The 21,119-nt window shown below is 43.2% G+C and overlaps 1 protein-coding gene across 1 annotated transcript; it reads right to left on the bottom strand.

The window, feature by feature from the left end:
- Positions 1 to 1,061: 1,061 nt before the first annotated feature.
- On the bottom strand, positions 1,062 to 5,404 carry LOC135442756 (olfactory receptor 10AC1-like). Its single transcript, XM_064702921.1, has 2 exons — positions 5,245 to 5,404; positions 1,062 to 2,634 (listed from the first exon to the last, which is right to left on the bottom strand). Exon 2 carries the CDS (start codon positions 2,632 to 2,634, stop codon positions 1,630 to 1,632), a length of 1,005 nt encoding a protein of 334 aa, XP_064558991.1. The 5' UTR covers positions 5,245 to 5,404; the 3' UTR covers positions 1,062 to 1,629.
- Between the last annotated feature and the right edge of the window lie 15,715 nt (positions 5,405 to 21,119).

Below are 21,119 nucleotides of genomic sequence, written 5' to 3'. Positions count from 1 at the left end.
CATTACAGTTACTTAATAGTATTTGATTCAAAGTACTTCTCTAATGTAATTCTGAAGTACTTCTCTATTAGTACATAGTGTTCTCTCATTGAGACCCTCTCCTTCTCACTTTTTGGAAGAGCTGGCAGGTGATTAAAATGTTCACTGCAACTTTGATAATTTTAAATAATGCAGCTAAGTGTTTGCCCACAGAGTAATTAGGTATTCATTGACTTGAGAGCCAATATTCTGTGTTAATGTTTTAGGCAGGCTAGACTCTGATCTTGAAGACAGCTTTTAATGTCAGTTTTAAATTCCACATTTCTCTTTTGTCAGAAGGCTCCAAGTTAACTTCCTTAGTTACAGTGCCAATTTCTTACATTTGTCAAATCCACTTACCATAATTTTTAATGATTGTAGCCCAGAGAAAGCAAATACCACTCTGCTTTCTCAATCTGCCCAGCGAGAGAGTTGAGGGCAGCTGGGGTGCTGAGATTCCTTTGAATGAGACAGAGGAACAGAAGCAAACATTATAATTTTTTTCTCAACTATTTTCTGTGTAAGAGGTGGGTTCTGAATCATGGTGTCTCTACGGCCTTTAAAGAGACATGGGGGAGGGAAGTATTAAATAAAATAATTAAGTTGGTTCTTTCCCCCCCTCTCCTGGCCAAAATTGATCTTCTCTAATTTGTCTGAATCATCCTGTTCCTCCTACACATAGGAAACTCATAAAATAGCACTGCTTTGCAACTTTCAGATTCTTATGTCTGCTGCAGTATCCAGCCTGTAACTCTCACTGGTTTTGCTGAAGAAATTGCAGTAACTGTGGCAGCAGTATTATTGCTTTTACAATTACAGATCTCAACACTTCCCAGGCATTCATATTTATATGATGCAGTCTTTGGTGGTGAAAGTCACATGATAAAACAAGTATCTTAGCCTTTGCGTTGCCATAGGAACAATCCAAACCTAAAGCATCTCCCAATACAAGGAAATATGTTTTGCTTCCTACAAAACTGGCATAGCAAAGTCATACTCTTGTTAGACTGTTGGCATTTTAACTTTCAATATGTAGAATAATTCAAGGTTAGATGAGTTTACACTAACAATCTTTCCATTTGTCATGGGATGCCAGAGTGCAGCCTTCTACTAAATTTGGAGAAAACCACAGCTATTTTACCCTTTTTTCTAGCCATGGTCTTTCTTCTTCTAACCTTCCTTTAAGCCCTACAGATTTATTGTGCTGGTAAACTTACCAGGCTAAAATTTGTACTGACTACCCAATTTCTGCTGTCATCTTGATAGAAAAATAACAAAACCAATACTTTAATATTGGTTTATTAGCTTTCAAAACTTTTGTGTTGATCTTCTAATTGTGCTGGCATGACTATGAATGTAAGACTGAATATGTATGTGATCAGAGAAGCGAGACCAGTGACTGATCAAAGCTCTTCATCCTCACAACTCACTAAAGCATTTTCCTTTAGATCAAGCGTTATGCTGGGGATTTTTTTTTTTTTTTTTGAGCAGAGATATCATTTTCTCATAAATGTAGTGATGCATGTAGAATTCTGCCTGGATATTTGCCTTAGTGAAGTCAATGATGATCTGGTTATGGGGCTTTTTCCCAACAAGAATGTGTTTGCTCTACTAAAATTTACCACACACACACACATCACAACTCTGATAGTATCCCAGTCCACCTATTTTCTTCCTCCTCAGCATTTTCCTGAGGATCCCTCTGATTTCCTTGTTCCTCAGGCTATAAATGAGGGGATACATTAAAGGAGTAACGTTGGTGTAGACCAGAGACACCACCTTGTCCCGAGCAGGTGAGTAACTGGACTTGGGCCGAATATAGATGAAGGTGGCACAGCCATAGTGCAGTAAGGTGATGGCCAGGTGCGAAATGCAGGTGGAAAAGGCCTTGCCCCTTCCCACTGGGGAGGTGACACCTAACAGAGCCACAGCAATGCAGAGGTACGAGGCCAGGATCAGCAGGAAGGGGAGCAGCAGGAGGAGCACGCAGGCCGCCAGCAGGGCCAGCTCTGCGGCGTAGCCCTGCGCGCAGGCCAGGCGCAGCACGGCGGGCACATCGCAGAAGAAGTGGTCGATGCGGCGGGGCTGACAGAAGGGCAGGCGGAACACGGCCACCGTCAGGCCCAGGGCCACAGCGAAGGCTCCCAGGGCGCAGGCCAGAGCCAGGCGCAGGCACAGCCCCTCGCCCATGAGGGCCGCGTAGCGCAGGGGCTGGCAGACGGCCACGTAGCGGTCGTAGGCCATGGCTGCCAGCAGGAAGCACTCGGTGCCGCCAAGGGCCACGAAGAAGTGCATCTGTGCGGCACAGCCTGGCATGGAGATGGGGCTGCCACCCACTGCTAGGCTGAGCAGCGCCTTGGGCACTAGGACTAAAGTGTAGCACAACTCCACAGCAGAGAGTTGCCCGAGGAAGAAAAGCATGGGGGGACGTGAGGGCTCCCTCACCACCGCTATGAAGACCATCATATTCCCTGCCAGTGTGACCAAATGAACAATGAGGAAGGTAAAGAAGAGCAGGACCCGCAGATGGAGCAGCTCAGAGAAGCCGAGCAGGATGAACTCCATGGTTGCGCCACTGCTCACATTGTCCCTCTCCATACAGCCTTCGCATGGCATCTGCAGGAGGGAAACAGAAGGGAAACAGCTGAATTCGATGCCTGGCAATCAATTCCAGATAGGAAATAATGCTGCATTACTGTAGAACCAGCGTAGTGTGAAAAATGTGTACTTTATGATTGGCTTTTCGCAAAAATTAAAATGTGTTGTGTTAGAAAGTTATGCTGTATTAATTCTCCTAAGTAGTGTGCTAAATATAGTTTTAGTTTATAACAAAATGTTAAAATAGAAACTATGCAATGTAAGATACTTTTTTAAAGAAAGGACTCACAGCAAGATAGCAGCCCCAGGACACCTAAATCTTTCAGAGAAAAAGAATTTATTGCTATCTTGTCAGAAGAAATGAACTTCTTCCCACCTTGCTCAGGCATGAAAGTGCCATTAGGATTATCAGGAAGAAGTTGAGGATGACCAGACAGAATCCTGTGTTTGAATGGAATTTCTGCATCATGTATGAGATGTATGACTGTGCAACAGGCTATTGTTTTTAAGGGTTAATCCTCTGTTAACGAGTGTCCTTTCTCGAGCCCATAACTCTTTGTCTCTGTTGTCTCATATTATCCTAATTTAAATTGTCCAAATTATTATTACTCTAATTGTATTACTATTTTTATAACAATTTTATTACTATTAAACTTTTAAAATTTTAAAAACAAGTGATTGGCGTTTTTCACAGTAGTAAAGCTTATTGGGTAGGGGGAAGGCAATTTCATTTAAAAACAAAAACCCAAACTTCAAAACTGATTTCACTCAGCCACATTCGGCACAAGCTCAGACCCATATTCTCACAACTACCAAGGTTCTTGTGCCCAAACAATCAGTCTAGGATTCTTTGTCATGACATTGGTGACAAAGACTGTTGGGTCTTCATCACTTCTTCTGAATTATTCTGAGATTTGTGACCAAGTGCAGGTTTTGAACATGCATTAGGTATCCTTTAGAAGTTGGCACTGATTAGTCTGACTGAGCTGTCCTGCTTTTGAGAGTCTTCATTGGACTCTCCCTCCTGATTTGAGTGTCCTAAGAAGCTGCAGAAAGAGGTGTTTGGGTCTTAACAACCATCAGCTCCTAGGTCTCACAGAAGCTGCTGCTGTTCCTTGTGCTTCTACTCCTAGGCAGACCTGTTAATTCTCTATTCACAGCACTTCTGCAGTCCCCTACATCTGTGTCAGAGATGTGCAAGGACAACCAGACAGTGAGCTGGATCTTCTGTGCTACAGCCTGACTCCCATTAGAGGGAATTTGAGGTGTTCTCTGACTGGCTTTTCCCTTCTCCGCAGTGGGTCTGCCATAAGGTTCATACAGAAGGAGGGTTTCATGATTAGACATGAGGATTCCAAAGTTAGGGCTGACATTTTGGCTGCTCACATCTTTATGTCTGGCTCAGCCCTGTGGCATCAGAGTTAAAGTAAACAAATTTCCACTCTCCAAACCAAAGATGTCCATGGCAACGTACATACTCTATAACAGTTTTTTAAGGAAAACACAATGCTAATATCCTGGACTTGGAGACTGAGATCTTGCTTTTCACAGGAAGAACAGAAATTTCCTAGGAAAGTGGAGTGATACAAAGCTATTAAAGCTGGAAAATTTAGGAAAGATAAGAAGGTAGAGAGACAAACAAAAACAAATTATATATACTGGTCATGGTTGAACAGAGTTCATTGCTCATATGTTCATCAACACAGTATTAACTACAAGAAATAATTTCTACACTTTCTACACTTTGCCATAAAACAGAAATAAAATCGGAGATTCCTTGAAGACTTCTGCTCATATAAAAATCCCAGCAATATTTAAGTGTAAAACAAACTGGAAAACTACATGAAATATCATCAAAGACTAATAGAAGGAATGTGAAATTGGTGGAAAAACTATTAGTGGGGATGAGATTTTCCTAGAAATAGATGTTTCAAAAAACTCCAGAAAAAAAAATCAGTACAATTGAGGAGGTGAATCTGCTTAAAGCCTACAGGCCTTTGCCTTTTTTTTTTTTTTTTGCCCCAAGGTTTCCTTGTGATTCAGTATCTCAGCAGCATTCAAGACATCTGGGGACTCAGGTAAACATACCCACAAAATACCAACAATTATATTACCTCAGGTGCAAAACCAGGAATTTAATCAGTCTGCCTCAGAGCACAAGTCAGCAAAATTAACAAGCTAGGAAGAAACCACCATAAACTCCAAGACCAAAAATTAGTGGATAGTCAGTGAAGACCAAGGAGCTCTTTAGAGAACACAGAGAGAGTAGCAATCCTGCAAAAGCAAGTAAATATACTCCTGCTGGACACAGTTTCCAGCAGTTATAAACCCATAGTTATCTCCTACATCTACGTTTTGCTGCTGCAAGACCTCTCCAAAAGCAGTTCTAAGCAGTCTGGCTGTAAATCTTTCACACTCTATGCAAGTAGAAGGTATTCACTGAAAACAGGACTAGTGGGTTGGTACATGGCTGTGGACTGAGTCACTGAGGACCAGCTGAGGCTCCCCTCACTCCAAGTGCTGAGACTTTAAGAGGATTCTACTAAGCACAACAGGGCTAAGAAGTGGGGAAGAAACAGGAGATTCCCTTCCTTTAGTTTGGAGCTGTTTGCTTCAGTGGCAACATACCTTCTCTGGGTTAAAAGGTAAGAAAATAGAGACTTCTTCCTCTTGATGATGTGTGCTGTTCAGTCTGGGCTGAGGTTCATTTTTTTTTTCAGTCTGGGCTCCCTCTGGCTGTGGGTGCCCCTAGAGCCAACGTTTCCTTTCAGCATCTCATGGCCATCCTCTTTTCCCTGCAGGACCCAGCTCCTTATATTGCCATATGGCACAGAATTCTGTCCTGTTCCTGCTGCCTCCTCCCTGCACCAAGGGCAGGCAGTTCCATTCCTCCCAAGAAAGGGGGGTTTCAGTGTTTCTGTAAATGAGCAGTAGGATGCAATTACACCTTCAGAGGATGGCAGAGCTGCAGCACCCTCCCCTCTTGTTCTCTGAAGCAATTGAAAGTAGCTGATTATTGATGGGGCTGTTTTGTACGTGGCATGGCAACATTTAAGTAACAAAATGCATTGCTGCGCTTCTTAAATAAAGATAAAGCTATGGGTCTTTAAGTAAGTTTAAACCAAACTAACACTTAGAGGCAAAGCAAAACAGATATAAAGACTTTAAACACATTTGTATGTGGAGTTTTCACCAGTTCAGGTGACCCACTATTTCTTACTGGCTCAGATGAAATCATCATTCAGCAGTTGGTAGGACTGAGACTATTTGAGCCCAATTTATTTTAATTGCCATGGTTACATTCATTCCTGGCCACTTACACTGAGATAATGAAAGAGATCTGTAGCCTTATGTGAGTAGAAAAGAGAAGAAAAGTCAAGATTTTTGACTGCTAAAATGGATCTGCTTGGTAGAAACATGTAAATATGCTACCTCAAGATTTTTCACAGGACTTGGTTTAGAAGGAATCCTTTCAAAATGTTCTTGTCTCATATTTTATCTATGTGGCATAGTCAGTTTGGAACAAAACTGCCTCATGCATCGATTGAGTCTGGGAGTAATTGTGCTGGGAAAAGAACCTGGGAGTAATTGTGCTGGGAAAAAACCTGGGCTTCCAGTGGACAGCAAGAAACAGGAGCCAGGAAAAGGCAACAAAGACCAACCACTTATCTGGCTGCAATAGTAAGATTGTGTCCAACTGGTAAAGGAAAGTGATTATGCCTCTTTATCTGTCACACATGTAGCCACATCTGGAACTGGCAAAATTGTACTTAAGTATTTTTTCTCTATTTTAAACCTGTCATTTAACTTATTGGAATTACAGCTATGAGAGTGAAGTCTTTAGTTTCTCGAGTCACTTCCTTAACTTTCAAATTATTTTTTTTTCATTTCAACTCTTTTCCTTACCCTTCTTATTATTTAAGGTTCTGCAAATAATTCAGGGCACAGAATGTTTCTAAAGCATTTACAAAACTGAATTCTGAATCTGTCTTGAATTATAGGTACTGTTGTACAATACTGAACAAAACAGCCACCCTGAAGCCTCTCTCAGTGACACATTGTCTGTGCAGCTGTAACAGGAGCAAAATCGAGGTGCTGGTTATTTTCTAATTACACCTAGCAAGTTGGGTGGATTTTAAATGGAAGCAAATCTTTACAGTGAAGTCTATTTTAGTCAAATGCTTTGCAGAGTAAGACTGCTCCCTCTAGTAAACTCTGTCAGAATTTCAGGACCAGCTGATTAACTCATGTAGAGTTTATCTTTGTGTTACAAAATAAAATTCAGGGGATCTGGTGCTATTTCTTACTTTGTCCTCTTCTCTGACCCAAACTGCGGGAGAAAGTCTGCTGCCTCAGTAGCAATGCAAAAATAACTATCAGGAACTATGTTGACAAGTCTATTCCAGCTTTCTCATCTTCAGATGGCCCTTTCCTCCTGCTGGACTGGAGGTGAACTGAGGTGAGTCAGCACGTACCCAGTAACCAATACCACACAGTCAGCAGTTATATGCACTAATTTTTTTTTACCATAGTGCCCAGCCTTACAGTGAAATAAATCAGGCAAATTACTGTTTCAGTCTGTGTGTGTGCAGATAAGCCGTCATTTATTAACATGCAACTTACACCTCCCCGCAACGTTTCGACACACTCCCACACCTTACCTCCAAAACACGGCTCCCCAAGAGGGGAGTGCTAGCTGGAGTGAGCAGTGCAGCCCAGTGCCAGAACACACAGCAACCAGACAAACAACAAGCAGCAGAGGATGAGAATATGCATGTCAAAGCGACTCTGTACTTCCTCCTCTAGTCCACACCTTTCAGGTTCCCAGCACTTCCATTGCATCAGCTTACAGCCAAATTCATAACAGATTATTAAAAGCTGCACGTTGGCATTAGTGTTTGCATGTCTCGAGTCTGCAGCATGTTACAGAGCTGTACTTTCTGCCTTGCTGCAGAGTTCAGCCCTGCTCTCCTCCCCCGCACTCTTGACTGTGTGATTTTTTTTCAGTACGTGCCTGCAAGGCTTTGGGACTGGCCTGCCTTAGCCCGAATTTGTATAAAGGGTTTCTTGGAATCCAGCTACGGTTAGTGAATCACATGGTATCAGCTTCTATCAGCAATTGCAACATACTTCAGAGGATATTCCCCTTGGTCTTCAGAAAAAGGGCCAGTACTGGGCTTGCCTCTCCACACCCCTGAATTGCTGGCCTTCTCCAAAGAAAGCAAGAGAAACTGGGAAGCTCAGTGTAATGTGGAGCAATCTGGGCAAAATGGAAACAACTGAGAGAGGTACCAGGAAACCTGGAGGAGAAGGACAGCCAGTCCCAGCACTGGCCAGGGAAATGGTGCTCTGCAGCAGGCTGCAAACATCACGAACTACCTAGCCAGTGGTAAAAGAGAATAAAGAGGATAAGAAAGATTGCAGATCTTTGCATGCAAAAGCACACTGATACTGATCCTCTAGGGGTATCTTAGCACTGTAGAAAGCAAAGATTTTGGCTGTCATAGCTGCACTGATTTTTCACAACTGATGTTCTGCTGCAGGAATGTTCAGTAGCAGAAGCTACTGTGTTATTCAGAAACGTCATGGTGACTTATCTGATTGAGAACTTAAGGCAGTTTTAAGGTGGTTCAATTGGTTTTGGTGGTTGATGAAATATAAGATTTTCTCAAATGAAAATGTTAAGAGTAGCAATGTAAAAATAAATGCCAATATCTTTTGAGAAAGTGCATTTTTGGATCCAGTATGACTGATTGTGATGATAACATAGCAGGGCCAAGGGCTGCAAATTACAGCATCTTGACAGAGACTTTCTAACAGGTATGGGATCCCTATTCTGTAGTAAACAGGAGTCAAGAAATGTTGTCTCCCACAGAGGCAAGACATTGAAACAATTGGGCATAGCCTTTAGGAGGAGCAGTGTATCCTTATTCCCAAAATGTTCAGAGCTTTCTGGAAACCGGGAACTGAAACTGGCTGGGGTGGTAACAGCAGCATGGCTGGCATCAGTTTGCCTTGGTGAGAAAATCATCACGCTGCCCTCCTCGAGTTTCTGTTGTTTGGCTTGATAAACCGTGCCTGGGAACTCAGTCTGGGAAAGATGCTGAACCATAAACCAACCAAAACAGTTTTGCAAAAAAAGGGCAGGCAATCTGGCAGCTAACTACTCCTCATGATTTGTTAAGGGTGGGGCATTTCTTTCACCTGGTTGTACTTACTCATAGTCTAACCCAGCCAAAGGCATTGTCCTGTGTCTCTGCTAAATAAAAAAAAGTTTGTACGGATCAGTTAATAGTATCATAAACATGCAAGCTTTTCTCATTTGGAATAAAATGGAGTTACTAGAAGAAAGCTCATTTAGAACTAGAGAGGGAAAGGACAAATCTAAAATAGGAATTCATGAATAAAAGGATGAAAATATTCTACCTGAGAACAGCAAGTGAAAATGAAAAAGACAGACTCAAAATGAGGGCTACAGGCCCTGGAAAATATTAACTAGAACTCCAGTAGTTAAGACAAGAAGGAAGGTGAGGGTTATAGGAAAGATTGATATTCTGAAGACAGGTCTAAGTTTTCTTCTTGTATCTGAAGTTATTTTCAGATTCATTTGGACAACTTTGTGGATGTCTCTGTGGATCCAATTAAAAGTTTGGGATTTAACTACCTTCAGCCTGAAGGGCTCATCTGGAAAGAAACAAAGTAGCTGCATCTCCCATGGTCTCTGAAGGAGATCAGCAGTGTTCAGCCCTTCTTGGGGCAGGGATGATAGCACTCTGGGGCCTTGCTGAGAATCACTGGTGTTGTCTTCCAAAAACCATGTATTTATTGTTCCCTGTGCAGTGATAAATGAGGCATTGTCTCACCTGAGCTCTTCCTTGGGGTGGCAGTGACTGAGACACTCCACCTGGGGACATAATTTGGTTTTGCTTAATTTGTTCTGATGCACCTACAATCATTGGGAGAAAAGCCAGCAAAACTCATTGTCTTATGAAGTTCTCCACAGGAGACACCATCCCAAGCTCATGCTGCACACACTTCATCCCCAGTGTACTCATCTACTACTCATTTCATCCTCCTCCTCCCATCACATGTTTGGTCATCTAGAAAAACATTTTTCATCTGTGTCACTTAGAAACCCAAAGCTCATTTTCAGAGTAGTGAGGTAAATAACTATTAGGCCAACATGCTTTTCTGAAGAAGCTTATTTCAGAAAATAAACTCTGGAAACCAGCATCCCAGACTGATATACAAACTCCAGGTGAACTGGAGCTTGTTTAGACAGAAGAACCGTGCTATACAGTCAATATGTGTGGTTAGAGACTGCAGATGGGATGTAGGATCCATTCTAGCACTGAACTCTCAAGTTTGTTCCAAGCTGTGTTTCAAGAGAGTCAGTGGAGGTGAAAGAAAAGAGCAATCTGTCCCTAACTGTGGAAAGAATCTATGTTTCAGAAAACATGTATACAGCGGCTTGCTGGACTGGATGGCAGGGGAGCAGGTGCTCAGTCAGAGAGCCATCCAGCTTTTGCCTTCAGCATTCTTTAGCGTCATTTCCACTTATTGTCTCACACAATGATGTACATATTATCTACTTCTATTATTTTTTTCTTGTGTTCACAACATCTCTAAATTCTTACATAACATAAAAGCAAACGCTGAAACAACTCAGTGAGAATTCAGCAAACTACTCTTGGTACAAAGCCCAGCATTGCATCACCACTGCAGAATACAGGATGAGATGCAGTAAAATGTTACTAGTCCAGATGTCCAGGAACACAGATTTATAGGAAATAGTTTCAAGACAAGTGAATGCAAGAGAGAAAAACTTTAAACAGCTTTTCTGCATGAGGAACTGCTAGAGATAGGGGAGAGACTTATCAGCCTGCAAGGATCCCTGTCCACAGATATGTCATATATTTAATTTTTTCATTGTGCTTCTTGGGTGACTACAGCCCTTATGTGAAAGGACACATCACATGGCACAACAGAATCATGAGCTGCTTGGAGGAACTGGAGAAAGAGGAGGACAGTAGGTCACAAAGGACAAAAAACTTAGGCCCTTATCTACTTCTGTGAGTCTCAGTGAAGATGTGGCAGAGAGGACTCATACTTGGCTGAGGTGTCTGGAAATCCCAGAAGTTGCACTTGATCTTTGTGGGGTCCCTTCCAACTCAGGATGTTCTATTCTATTCTATTCTATTCTATTCTATTCTATTCTATTCTATTCTATTCTATTCTATTCTATTCTATTCTATTCTATTCTATTCCATTCCATTCCATTCCATTCCATTCCATTCCATTCCATTCTTGTGTGGCACCCTGTATTTTACTGCTGGCAAATGCCCTTCAGCTGTCAGAGTCCTGAACCCTGTCCTGGGCTGGGGAACTGTGGGCACACCTAGAGTTATCAAGAGATCACACTCATATTTACATGTTGGTTGACCAGTGCAACAAATCTGGGTCTTGGATGGCTGATCTAAAGCCTGATACCTCTGATGCCCCTATTGATTTCCAGTCTCATGGATCTATTTGGTGCAAAGGCTTTTATTCTGAAATAAGCTGCTTGTTAGAGCACATGCTAGCTGATCTGCATATTTATGCCTTTTCCTTTATATTCAGACACTGAGGAGAGCTTCCTCCATATTCATTTTAGCAACTTTCTTTTATTAGCAAAACCTAATTTTTCTCTGATTAGGGAACACAGGCTGAAGACCCTGTGACAGCCTGAGCAACAAACCAAGCTAAGTACTGTGCAGTTCTTTTGGGCTGATGAATGGGAAATGTAATGGAACTGCATCAAGTGGATGTGATTCCTTAACATTCTCCAGTGCTACAAAAGGCATTCACTGAGTCACAGAAACATAAGAAACCAGCCTGGAAAACCCAACGTCCTGCTCAGAGCCAGAGTACCACTAACACTGCATCCCATTATGATGGATTTTTCTTACTGGGAGCCTCCAAGCTGGAGACTCCTTCCCCCCTCTACATGTCATTTCCACTGCTGGGCTGCCTGTTGGTGAAAATTTTTTTTGAATTTCCAACCAGAATCCCGTGAGATGTGATTTACAGCTACTGACCATTACTGTTGGTTTAATGGAGCTGTAATAAACCCCTGGTATTTGGGACTGGAAGTAGGGTGTCAAAGGGAAACAGGACTGGAAGGAGGAAAAACAAGATCGGTGCATCAAGAGAATGTTGGAAAAAGCCTCTTAGCACAGCATAAAGGAAGAGTAGCTTCACAGAGGTTATTAGATGTAACTTCACAGAGGTTACATCTTCAGAGTACCAAAGCAGACAGTTCAAATGGGCTGCAGATATGAAAATTCATCAATGTTTTAAATGCCAGCTGGAAATATTAGATTAAACTCTTCAATACTTGCATGTTCTTAAAAACTGATTTTATTTATTCTAGACATTGACGAGAAGAGGAGCCTTTTGCTGCCCAAAATTTGGAACAATTTTAATGTTGCATAAAGTAGCTTACTGAGATAGGAATCTTGACATGTGTTTCTCAACACTACCACTGGACACTAAATTAGAAGAACAACTTAATTGGAATTAAGTAATGCATATTGTTGTGTCTAAGAATTAAACTTTTTTTCAAGATACTCCAAACTAAGGTCTTACTCAGCTTTTACACAAGACAGAGAAAAAAATATCCATATTTTCTGAAATCATTACTACGGCTTGGAGAACCACAAATCTCATTTTGGAAGCTCTATGACTATTCCCAGAAGAACAGTTGCTTTTCCAGACAACAACCATCTTACAGATTTTACTTTCCAGGCATTCATATTAGACTTAATAATATCCACTTTGTGCACAAAAATTGAGGACTGTGGAGCAATGGAAATGCCTGTATGGCAGGTGGAGCAAGATGGAAAATATAGCTCTGCTTGTCAATTAGTTGCACATGCCAGGAAAGTAAAAAGGTCATAAGGCCATCCTGAAAAGAGTGAAGTCACTAGTAATAGAGATTTTTCATTGTCCCACAACATTAGGCTCTAGTCAAAAATGGGAGCAGACCAAGCCTGCTACATGACTCTTGCAGTACTTCTTTAGAGGAGAAAAATTGTGGTAAAACATTCATTTTGACAACCCTGTTGTGGTGGAAGGTCAATAGTCTCGACAGTGTGCTGACATCCAGGCACATAAATGGGATAAAAGCACTTTCCACTACACTGAGGAAGAAAACATAAGTCTGAAAATTCAGATAATAAAACAAAACCAGAATTACTTCCTTGTAGTCAACTGTGTCTGTGATGTTTGATGTACTGACAACATTAAGCCAGCATTTACATCTCTACCTAGTAACAGTCTCCTCTGTTGTGCTGAAGTTTTGTGAGATACACTTCAGTCCAGGAATGGCTTTGAAAGAATATCTTACTTAAAACTCCAAACACCAGCTTTTTCTCCCCAGTAAAACTCAAAACGAAACTGAGGATGGCAATAGAACTGCTAAGTATCTCAGCCACCACTACAGAATATCTGTACACTGTCCTTGATGTCCCTGCAGTGCTGTAATTACATTGCATTCAGATGAGGACCTTGGCTGTCTCTTCTTGTTTTGTGGGAGTGCTGGTGGTGTCAGCTGTGGGTGGCTGAGGGCAGCCCCTGGTGTGTGCCAGCCGGTGCCGTGGCCGTGGCCGTGTCCTTTCCGTGCCCAGGTGCCCGTCCCTGGGTCACACAGCCAAGCCCAGCATGGGCTGTCCCTGCAGCCTGGCCAGTGGCACTGGGAAGAGCAGCCCTGGACAGAGAGCCTGCAGCCTGGGCTCCAGCAGCTGAGCTGAGGAGCTCCTGGGGCTGAACCCTGCTCATCCTGAGCTCTCCCTACACACAGCACTCAAAAAGTGACTTGGCCAAAACAGAGCTCTGAAACTGGGACTTCCCCACAGAAAAAAAGAGCTTGTGTAATTTTACTGTTCTTTCCTTTTACTTTCTGTCCTCCTTCTATGATACATTTTTACCCTTTGGTTTGGGTTGGAAGTGAGGTTTAAAGATCATCTAGTTCCAACCCTCTGCCATAGGCAGGGACATCTTCCAACTAGAACAGGTTGCTCAAAGCTTCGTCCAACATGGGCTTGAGCACTTCCAGGGATGGGGCATCCACAACTTCTCTGGGCAACATGATCCCATGCTTCACCACCTCCATTGTAAAAGATATCTTATGTCTTCTGTATATCCCATCTAAATGTATTCTCTGTCTGTGTAAAACCACTGCCCCTTGTCCTGACACTTAAGGTCGTGGTAAAAATGTCTCTTTCTATCTTTCTTATAAACCCTTTTCATATATTGAAAGGTCCCAGTAAGATTTCTCCAGTCTTCGCTCCTCCAGGCAGAACCACCACAAGTCCCTCAGATTTTCTTCATAGCAGAAGTGTTCCAGACCTCTAACCATTTTTGTGGCCCTCCTCTGGACTCGTTGCAACAGGTACATATTTTTCCTGTGCTGGACTCCAGAGCTGGACACAGAACTCCATGTGGAGTCTCTCTCGAGCCAAGTACAGGGGCAGAGTCACCCCCATGACCTGCTGGCCTCACTGCTTTGGATGCAGCCCAGGACACAGTTGGCTTCTGGGCTGCAAGTGCTTGTTGTCAACTCATGACCAGCCTTTCATCCACCAGTACTCCCAATTCCTTCTCAGCCATGCCACCTTCAGATTCCTCAGTTGCTCTTTACCCTGATTTTTTATGATGATGGGAGAGACTTCATTCCCCCAGTACTGTCTTGAGGCACACTGTCTTGAGTTTCAGGGACTTTGGAGATGTGGGAAGAGGGAACTGAGGCAAAAAAAAAAATGCTGAGTACCTCAGCCTTCTCCCTATCAGTTGTCATGATTTCTCCTGTCTTATTTATTGGGGGGGGGGGGCACAACATTTTGTTTAATCTTCCTTTTCTGGCCAATGTACTTATGAAAGTCCTTATTATTATTCTTTCTAAATTAAGTTCCAGCTGTGCCTTGACTTTCCTGATCACATCCCCTTCTATTTAGAGCACAGTTACATCAGTTAGGAACATGAAAAAACTCAGGGGACTCCTGTCTCCCTGAGCTGCTGAAGTAGATATCTTTTTTACACTTTGTACCTCTCTTAGGAGGAGCCAAAAAGCTACATCAACTTAGTCATTAGTACTGTAGAAAGTCCTTAACTAAAATAATGCATTACTGTCATGTGGACAACCCACTGACACAAAGTCAGTGTTTACTCACAGGCTTCCACCAACGTGCTCACCATAACCTCAGTAAATACTCAGTGTCACTCAGCAATCTCACCCTTTTGGTGTTTGCACCTCTTCATCCATCTTCATCCATCTTCATAACTGTCCGGACACAAACTGTGTTTTGGGAGGGTTGGACATGGCATTGAGAGGAACTTTTCCACTAGGAGTCAGTGCAGCATCAGACCAGCTGTGAGATGGTGACTTCTACATCAGTATTTTCAGCACTTGGCCAGATAAAGTCACAGTAACCTGATGTGGTGTTGAGGATAGTCCCACGTGAAGCAGAATTTCTGGACAATGCATCACCCACTCAATGACACGAATATCCATGAACAACGGATAAATAATAAATGAACTTGTGCTTACAACTCTGGCTTCTCACACAGAAGGTATCTTCATGTGCTTCCCTTCCCAGTTTGACTGGGAGCTATTTCCATCATCAATTCTTTCTATTCCTGTCACATTCACTCACTGTCAGGTGAGAGCCCTATCCAATGGTAGATTGAAGTTCTGACCATGTCATCTTTGCTTAGTCTCAGTCCTTGACAACTTGTTAATTGTAATGACAGTGCAATAGAGTGTTCTGATTAAATTCCAGGCAAGTATAGCAGTTTTCTTCAAATACTGCAAGGATGGATAAAAAAAATCCAACTGATAAGACACTACCATTCCCTCTCCTTCCTATTCTTTTTAGGCTATCCAGGAGTACAGAGAAAAAAAACAAAAACCGAAAAACAACAACAACAACAAAAACAAACAAACAAACAAACAAATAAAAAAACCCCACACCAAACCCATTATGTTAGTGATTGCTGTAATTTATTTTTCTAGGAAGCAGATATTCAGGCTATAGTGACCACAATCTCTTAACGGCCACTGTATTCTGCAAGTAATAGTCCAGCTAAGGATTAATTACATCAGCCATGCATATAACTATATTCTTGATGTGTTTGGTTAGCATTTTAAATTCTCTTGCAAGGACTATGAGTAAAAGGAGTTTCTAGTTTTAATGTCTTTCCTCTTTCTCTAAAACCCTCTCGCTGCTGGCATGGCTGCCCCAGGGCCAAAGGCACCAGGCTGTTGCACGATGGCAAACAGCGCCTCAGGCACACTGGTCCCAGCTTTGTTCCCCACATCTTTCCAGTCACAGCCACCATACTACTGTGTTCCTTTCCCTCCTCATGGCACAAATTAAGGCCAAGTTTTGTTACTAGCAGCAAACCCACCCAGCCATAGAGAGGAAGCCCGTTTAGGGTCAGCTCACTAGCGCTGCACCCTGTCCCTCTCCAGAGGATGGCAGCAGAGCTCAAGCAACCCCGAAGGACCTTTTTCCCCACCCTGGCTTAGAGAACCACAGAATGGTTTGAGTTGAAAGGGATCTTAAAAATCATCTAGTTCCAACCCCCAAACGTTCAGGCTCTGCTGAGCTCCCTGCTATTTTCAGGCTTGACCTAAGCAAGTTTTCCGAGGGATCCAGACATGACCAGATGAAGTAGTACTGACAAGTACAAAAAATCTGGATGGGAGTTCCAGGTAACATCAGCAGACATTAAAGCAAGCAGCACTAGAGAAGCAGAACCTCCTCCAGCCAAATGGCTGTACCAGTGGGTGCCCAGGGTAGGGGGGGGTCCTACCTGGATCCCATCTGGTGTGCCCCACCCTGCAACTCCCCAGGCTCTGCAAGGAGAGCTGCTTTCCCACTATTCTCATTTTTAAAAAAGGGATTTCAAGGGTTTGGAAGGCTCACCTGCCACACCACAAAACTGCCTGCTGAAAATACAATGTATTTATTTCAACAAACTATGGAAAGTGCATTATGGATTATTAGACCAGTATGAAACAGGGGCTGGGAAAATTTGTGAGGTAAGGAATTTTCAGTGTTAAATAAAGGTGCCTTGTACTAGCTGTAGATTATTTCCCTTTCGTGGTAAGGGAAAGGTCTCATGGTAAGGGAAAGTTATCCCTTTCATGGTAAGCTATTTCCAGAGTAAAATGAAAATGCTATGTTTATAAATAAATATGTCTATATCAACAAAAAATATGTCTACATCAACAAAAAAAATGTCTACAACAGGGTTGCAGCATTGGTGGATGGGGAAGACGGTTTGACATTATCTACTTTGCTTATGGAAAGCATTTGAAGTTTGACAGCATGACATCCTTATCTCTAAACTGGGGAGACTTGAATTTGGTGGATGGACTGCTCCAATGGATAAGGATCTGGCTGGATGGTCACACTCAAAGAGTTGGGGTCAATGACTCAATGTCCAAATAGAGACCAGTGATGAGCAGTGTTTTTCAGGGGCTGGTATTGGGACTGGATTTTTTAACATCTTTACTGGCAACGTGGACAGTGGGATTGGGTGCACCCTCAGTCAGTTTGCTGATGACACCAGATCTGCAGTGCTGTCAAGGTGATGGAGGGAAGGGATACCCAGAGGAGTCTTGCCAGGCTGGAGTGGTGAGCCAAGTTCAACAAGACCAAGTGCAGCATCAGCCTGTGAGCTGGGACAATCCCAAGCACCAACACAGGCTGGGCAAAGAATGGACTGAGAGCAGCCATGCAGGGAAAAACTTGGGGGCTTTACTGACAAGAAGCTGTGACAGTGGTCACAAGGGTTCTTGGATGAGGGAAGAGACGAGAATGTTGGCTCCATGTTCAGAAGGCTTGATTTATTATTTTAAGATATAGATATATATATATATATATATATATATATTACATTATAACTATACTAGAAAGAAATAGAAGGAAAGTTTTCTTCAGAAGGCTAGCTAAGCTAAGAATAGAATGGAATGAAAAAGAAAGATCTGTGGTTTGGACAGAGAGTCTAAGCTATCTGGTCTGTGGTTGGCCATTAATTGTAAACATTCAAGATGGCCCAATCACAGACAAACCTGATGCATTCCACAGCAGCAGATAACCATTGTTTACGTTTTGTCTTTGAGGCCTCAGCTTCTCAGAAGGGAAAAAATATTAAGAAAATATTTTGACAAAAAGATGTCTGCGACAAGAAGCTGAATGTGAGTTGGCAGTGAGCACTCACAGCCCAGAAAGCCAAATATGTCCTGGCTGTATCACAAGCAGCATGGCCAGCAGGGCAAGGGAGATTCTGCCCCTCTATTCCACTCGGTGAAATCCCACCTGGAGTGGAGTGCTGCATCCAGCTCTGGAACCCCCAACATAAGAATATGGACCTGTTGGAGAGGGTCCAGAGGAGGCCATGAAGATGGTCAGAGAGTTGGAGCACCTCCACCATGAAAATAAGCCAAGACAGATGGGGCTGTTCAGCCTGGAGAAGAGGCAGCTTTGGAGAGACCTTACAGCAATTTCCAGTACCTAGAGGGACTACAAGAAAGCTGAAGAAGGAATTTTTAAAAGGACATGCAATGATGACACAAGGTGTAATGGCTTTAAACTGAAAGATGGTAGGTTTAGATATTAGTAAGAAATTCTTTACTGTGAGGAGGTGACACACTGGAATATGTTGCCCAGAGAAGCTGTGGATGTCCTTTCCTTGGAAGTATTCAAGCCAATGTTAGATGGGACACTGAGTAACATGATTTAGTGAAAGATATTCCTGTCCATGGACTACAGGATCCTTAAAGGTGTCTTGCAATCCAAACCATTCTGTGAGTATGATTCTATTGGTTACTTGCTTATTTAGCCAAGGTACCCTTGCCTTTGTCTTCCTCAGTCATCTTGATCTCCTAAGGCAGCAGTTTTACTTCCCATATTCAACAATCAGCACTTCTCCACAGGCAACAGGGATTTTCCAGTGTGTTCCTGTCACTCACACCTCCTGAAAGATGATATTGGAGATGTTTGCAAGGCTCTGAGTTCATCTGAAGTGTCATGGGCATTTCCAAGGAAAGACGTGCCGAGTATAAGATTCCCAGCAGGATTCTCATCACCTGCTGTGTACACTTGGTGATTCTATTAGTATCTCCTGCCTGGGTTCCTGAGTGACCACAGGAAGAGGGGGAGCTTAAAGTGACAAGTAGACACCTGCCTGGCTGTCACTGGTCATCTCTTAAACATGCTGGAGATTTTTCTCTGGTATAAACATTTACTGTGGTTTCTGTGGGGAAAAGCCTGGCTGGTAGGCTCTGGCTTGATTGATACCAATAGAGAGTTTGTTCCCAGCCTTTTCAAAAGCATTTGTCTGGGTTTTGCTGCCTTGTTTGTCACTCTGTCAGATTTGTGAGGTCTGGAAGTGCACATGAGCAGCAGCTCATTCCATCTTGTGCTGCTGCTAAGGACACCTCAAGCTGCGTTCTCCTTGAGCCTGGGTGTCACTGCACTGGGAACTGCCCTAGATCAATAAGCTGCTGTATTCCCCTGTGTGTGGTTTTGCATGGCCTGGTTTTTGGCAGTGAGAGGGCCACGTTCTGTGAGAAGCTGCTGGAAGTTTCCACCATGTCCAGCAGAGCCAATCCCTGATGGCTCTGAACATGGACATGCTGCTGGTCACAGCTGAGCTAATGAGAGATAGTGGTAACACCTCTGTGATAATGTACTTAAGAAGAAACCAAAACAAAGGTGGGGGCACAGTTTTTATTCCAGATGGAGAAGAAGAGCATGTGAGAACATGTGAGGGAAACAACATGGGGACACCAAGTCAGTGGAGAAGGAGGGGAGGAGCTGCTCCAGGCACTGGAGCCAAAATTCCTCTGCAGTCAAAATCCCAAGGCAGCATGGTATGGCAGCTGTGCCCCTGCTGCCTGTGGGGATCCATGGGGAATGCAGAGATCCTCCTGCAGCCAGTGGGGGAAGTGTCCATGCCAGAGCAGGCACTCAGGAAGTGTGGAAGAGGCTGTGATCCAGTGGGTGGCTTGGTGGAGGGAAAGGGCCCCTACATCCAGGCTGGAGCAGCCTGTCCTTGGAGGACTGCACCCCAAGGAAGAGTGACCCACGCTGCAGCAGTTTTGGGAGGGCTGCTGCTAGTGAGATTGGAACCACACTGGAGAACTTCACCGAGAATTTTCTCCTGTGAGAGGGGTCCCACAGTCTCACAGGGAAACAACCTGTCTCCTTGCACAGGGGAAGAAAACCTTGGATGACAAACCGACCAAAACTCCCACCCCCTGTCTCCCTGTGGTGTCAGTGGGATGGAGGGGCTGGGGGGGAAAAGGTGTTTTTGAGGAATTATTTTACTTCTCATTATCCTGCTGTGATGCTGATAGTAATAAACTTGGTTGTACCTCCAAGTTGAGCCTGTTTTGACCTTGGAGTGTTTCCTCCTGGTCCTTATCTTAGCTAGTGAGCCCTCTGTTAAATTTTTCTCTCCTCTGTCCAGCTGTAGCAGGGGAGGTTGAGTGAGTGGCTTTCGTGTGCGCCTGGTGTTTGGCCAGTGTCAAACCACGACATCCCCACAGGTGACATTGCCCTGGGAAGGTGTCTCACAGCACCAGGTCCAGTTTGAGTGCACTTGCCTCTGGGGCACAGAGAACATAAACAGGCCAGGGGCCTGGGGGACGTGTCCTGATACTGTGCTGAGCTCTGGGGCTGATGGTGTTTGTCTAGGTGAACTGCACTCTGCCAATCCGTGGGACTGTGTGAACAGGAATAGGGCTTTGGGACCACACAAATGACAAAGGCAAGTTTGTTCCAAGTCCAAGGAGGAGAATTCCTTATAGGGACAATCTGCTGCAGCTGCACACATTTGACCATGTCACATTTATTTTCCTGATGACCTCTACAGATCTCTGAAAGAAGGTCTCTCATTACTGCTTTTGTCAGCAATATGCTTCACAGTTTTTGAGATTTGATTTACCAGGATAGAGAATCTCATTTAAGTTTTGCCATAGTATTGCTCTGTTGAATTCAAAGGTCAAATAAGGCACTGCCAAGAAAACACAGCAGCATAAGGGAGGGGAATACTATGACAAAGAAAACCAAGAAAAAGTTAAATTCTTAATCAATAACTAAATTGAAAGTGAGGCAGCTGTTTAAAAAAATCATACAAGTTTTACCATTGGGACCAAGCATTCAGTCAATTCAAATTTGTGAGAACAGTCTGTTTGATTATGTAATTTGGGCAGTAAAAGGCTGTATCATCAGTGTGATCAATGTCTTAAAACACAATCAAATATGTGATACTTAGGTACAGGCTGCAGGTGAGAGTTTGGCCAGGATCACAGCAATTATCACTATGCTCACCTACACTTTAGCACTAGTTGAGTTAAGCCTGAACCCACTGTTACTGAACAGTGAAACTAGAAGGAGATAAAATCTTGCAGGAGATATCCATGAAAAGGGCTCAAAATGACTGCACAAAGC

The sequence above is a fragment of the Zonotrichia leucophrys genome, chromosome 1, assembly GCF_028769735.1.
Source record: "Zonotrichia leucophrys gambelii isolate GWCS_2022_RI chromosome 1, RI_Zleu_2.0, whole genome shotgun sequence".
NCBI lineage: Eukaryota > Metazoa > Chordata > Aves > Passeriformes > Passerellidae > Zonotrichia > Zonotrichia leucophrys.
This window is presented reverse-complemented; position numbering and strand designations above follow the sequence as displayed.

What these genes read in the sequence shown, in the direction of transcription:
- LOC135442756 (XM_064702921.1), bottom strand. Translation starts at nt 2,634, where the DNA reads ATGCCATGCGAAGGCTGTATGGAGAGGGACAATGTGAGCAGTGGCGCA.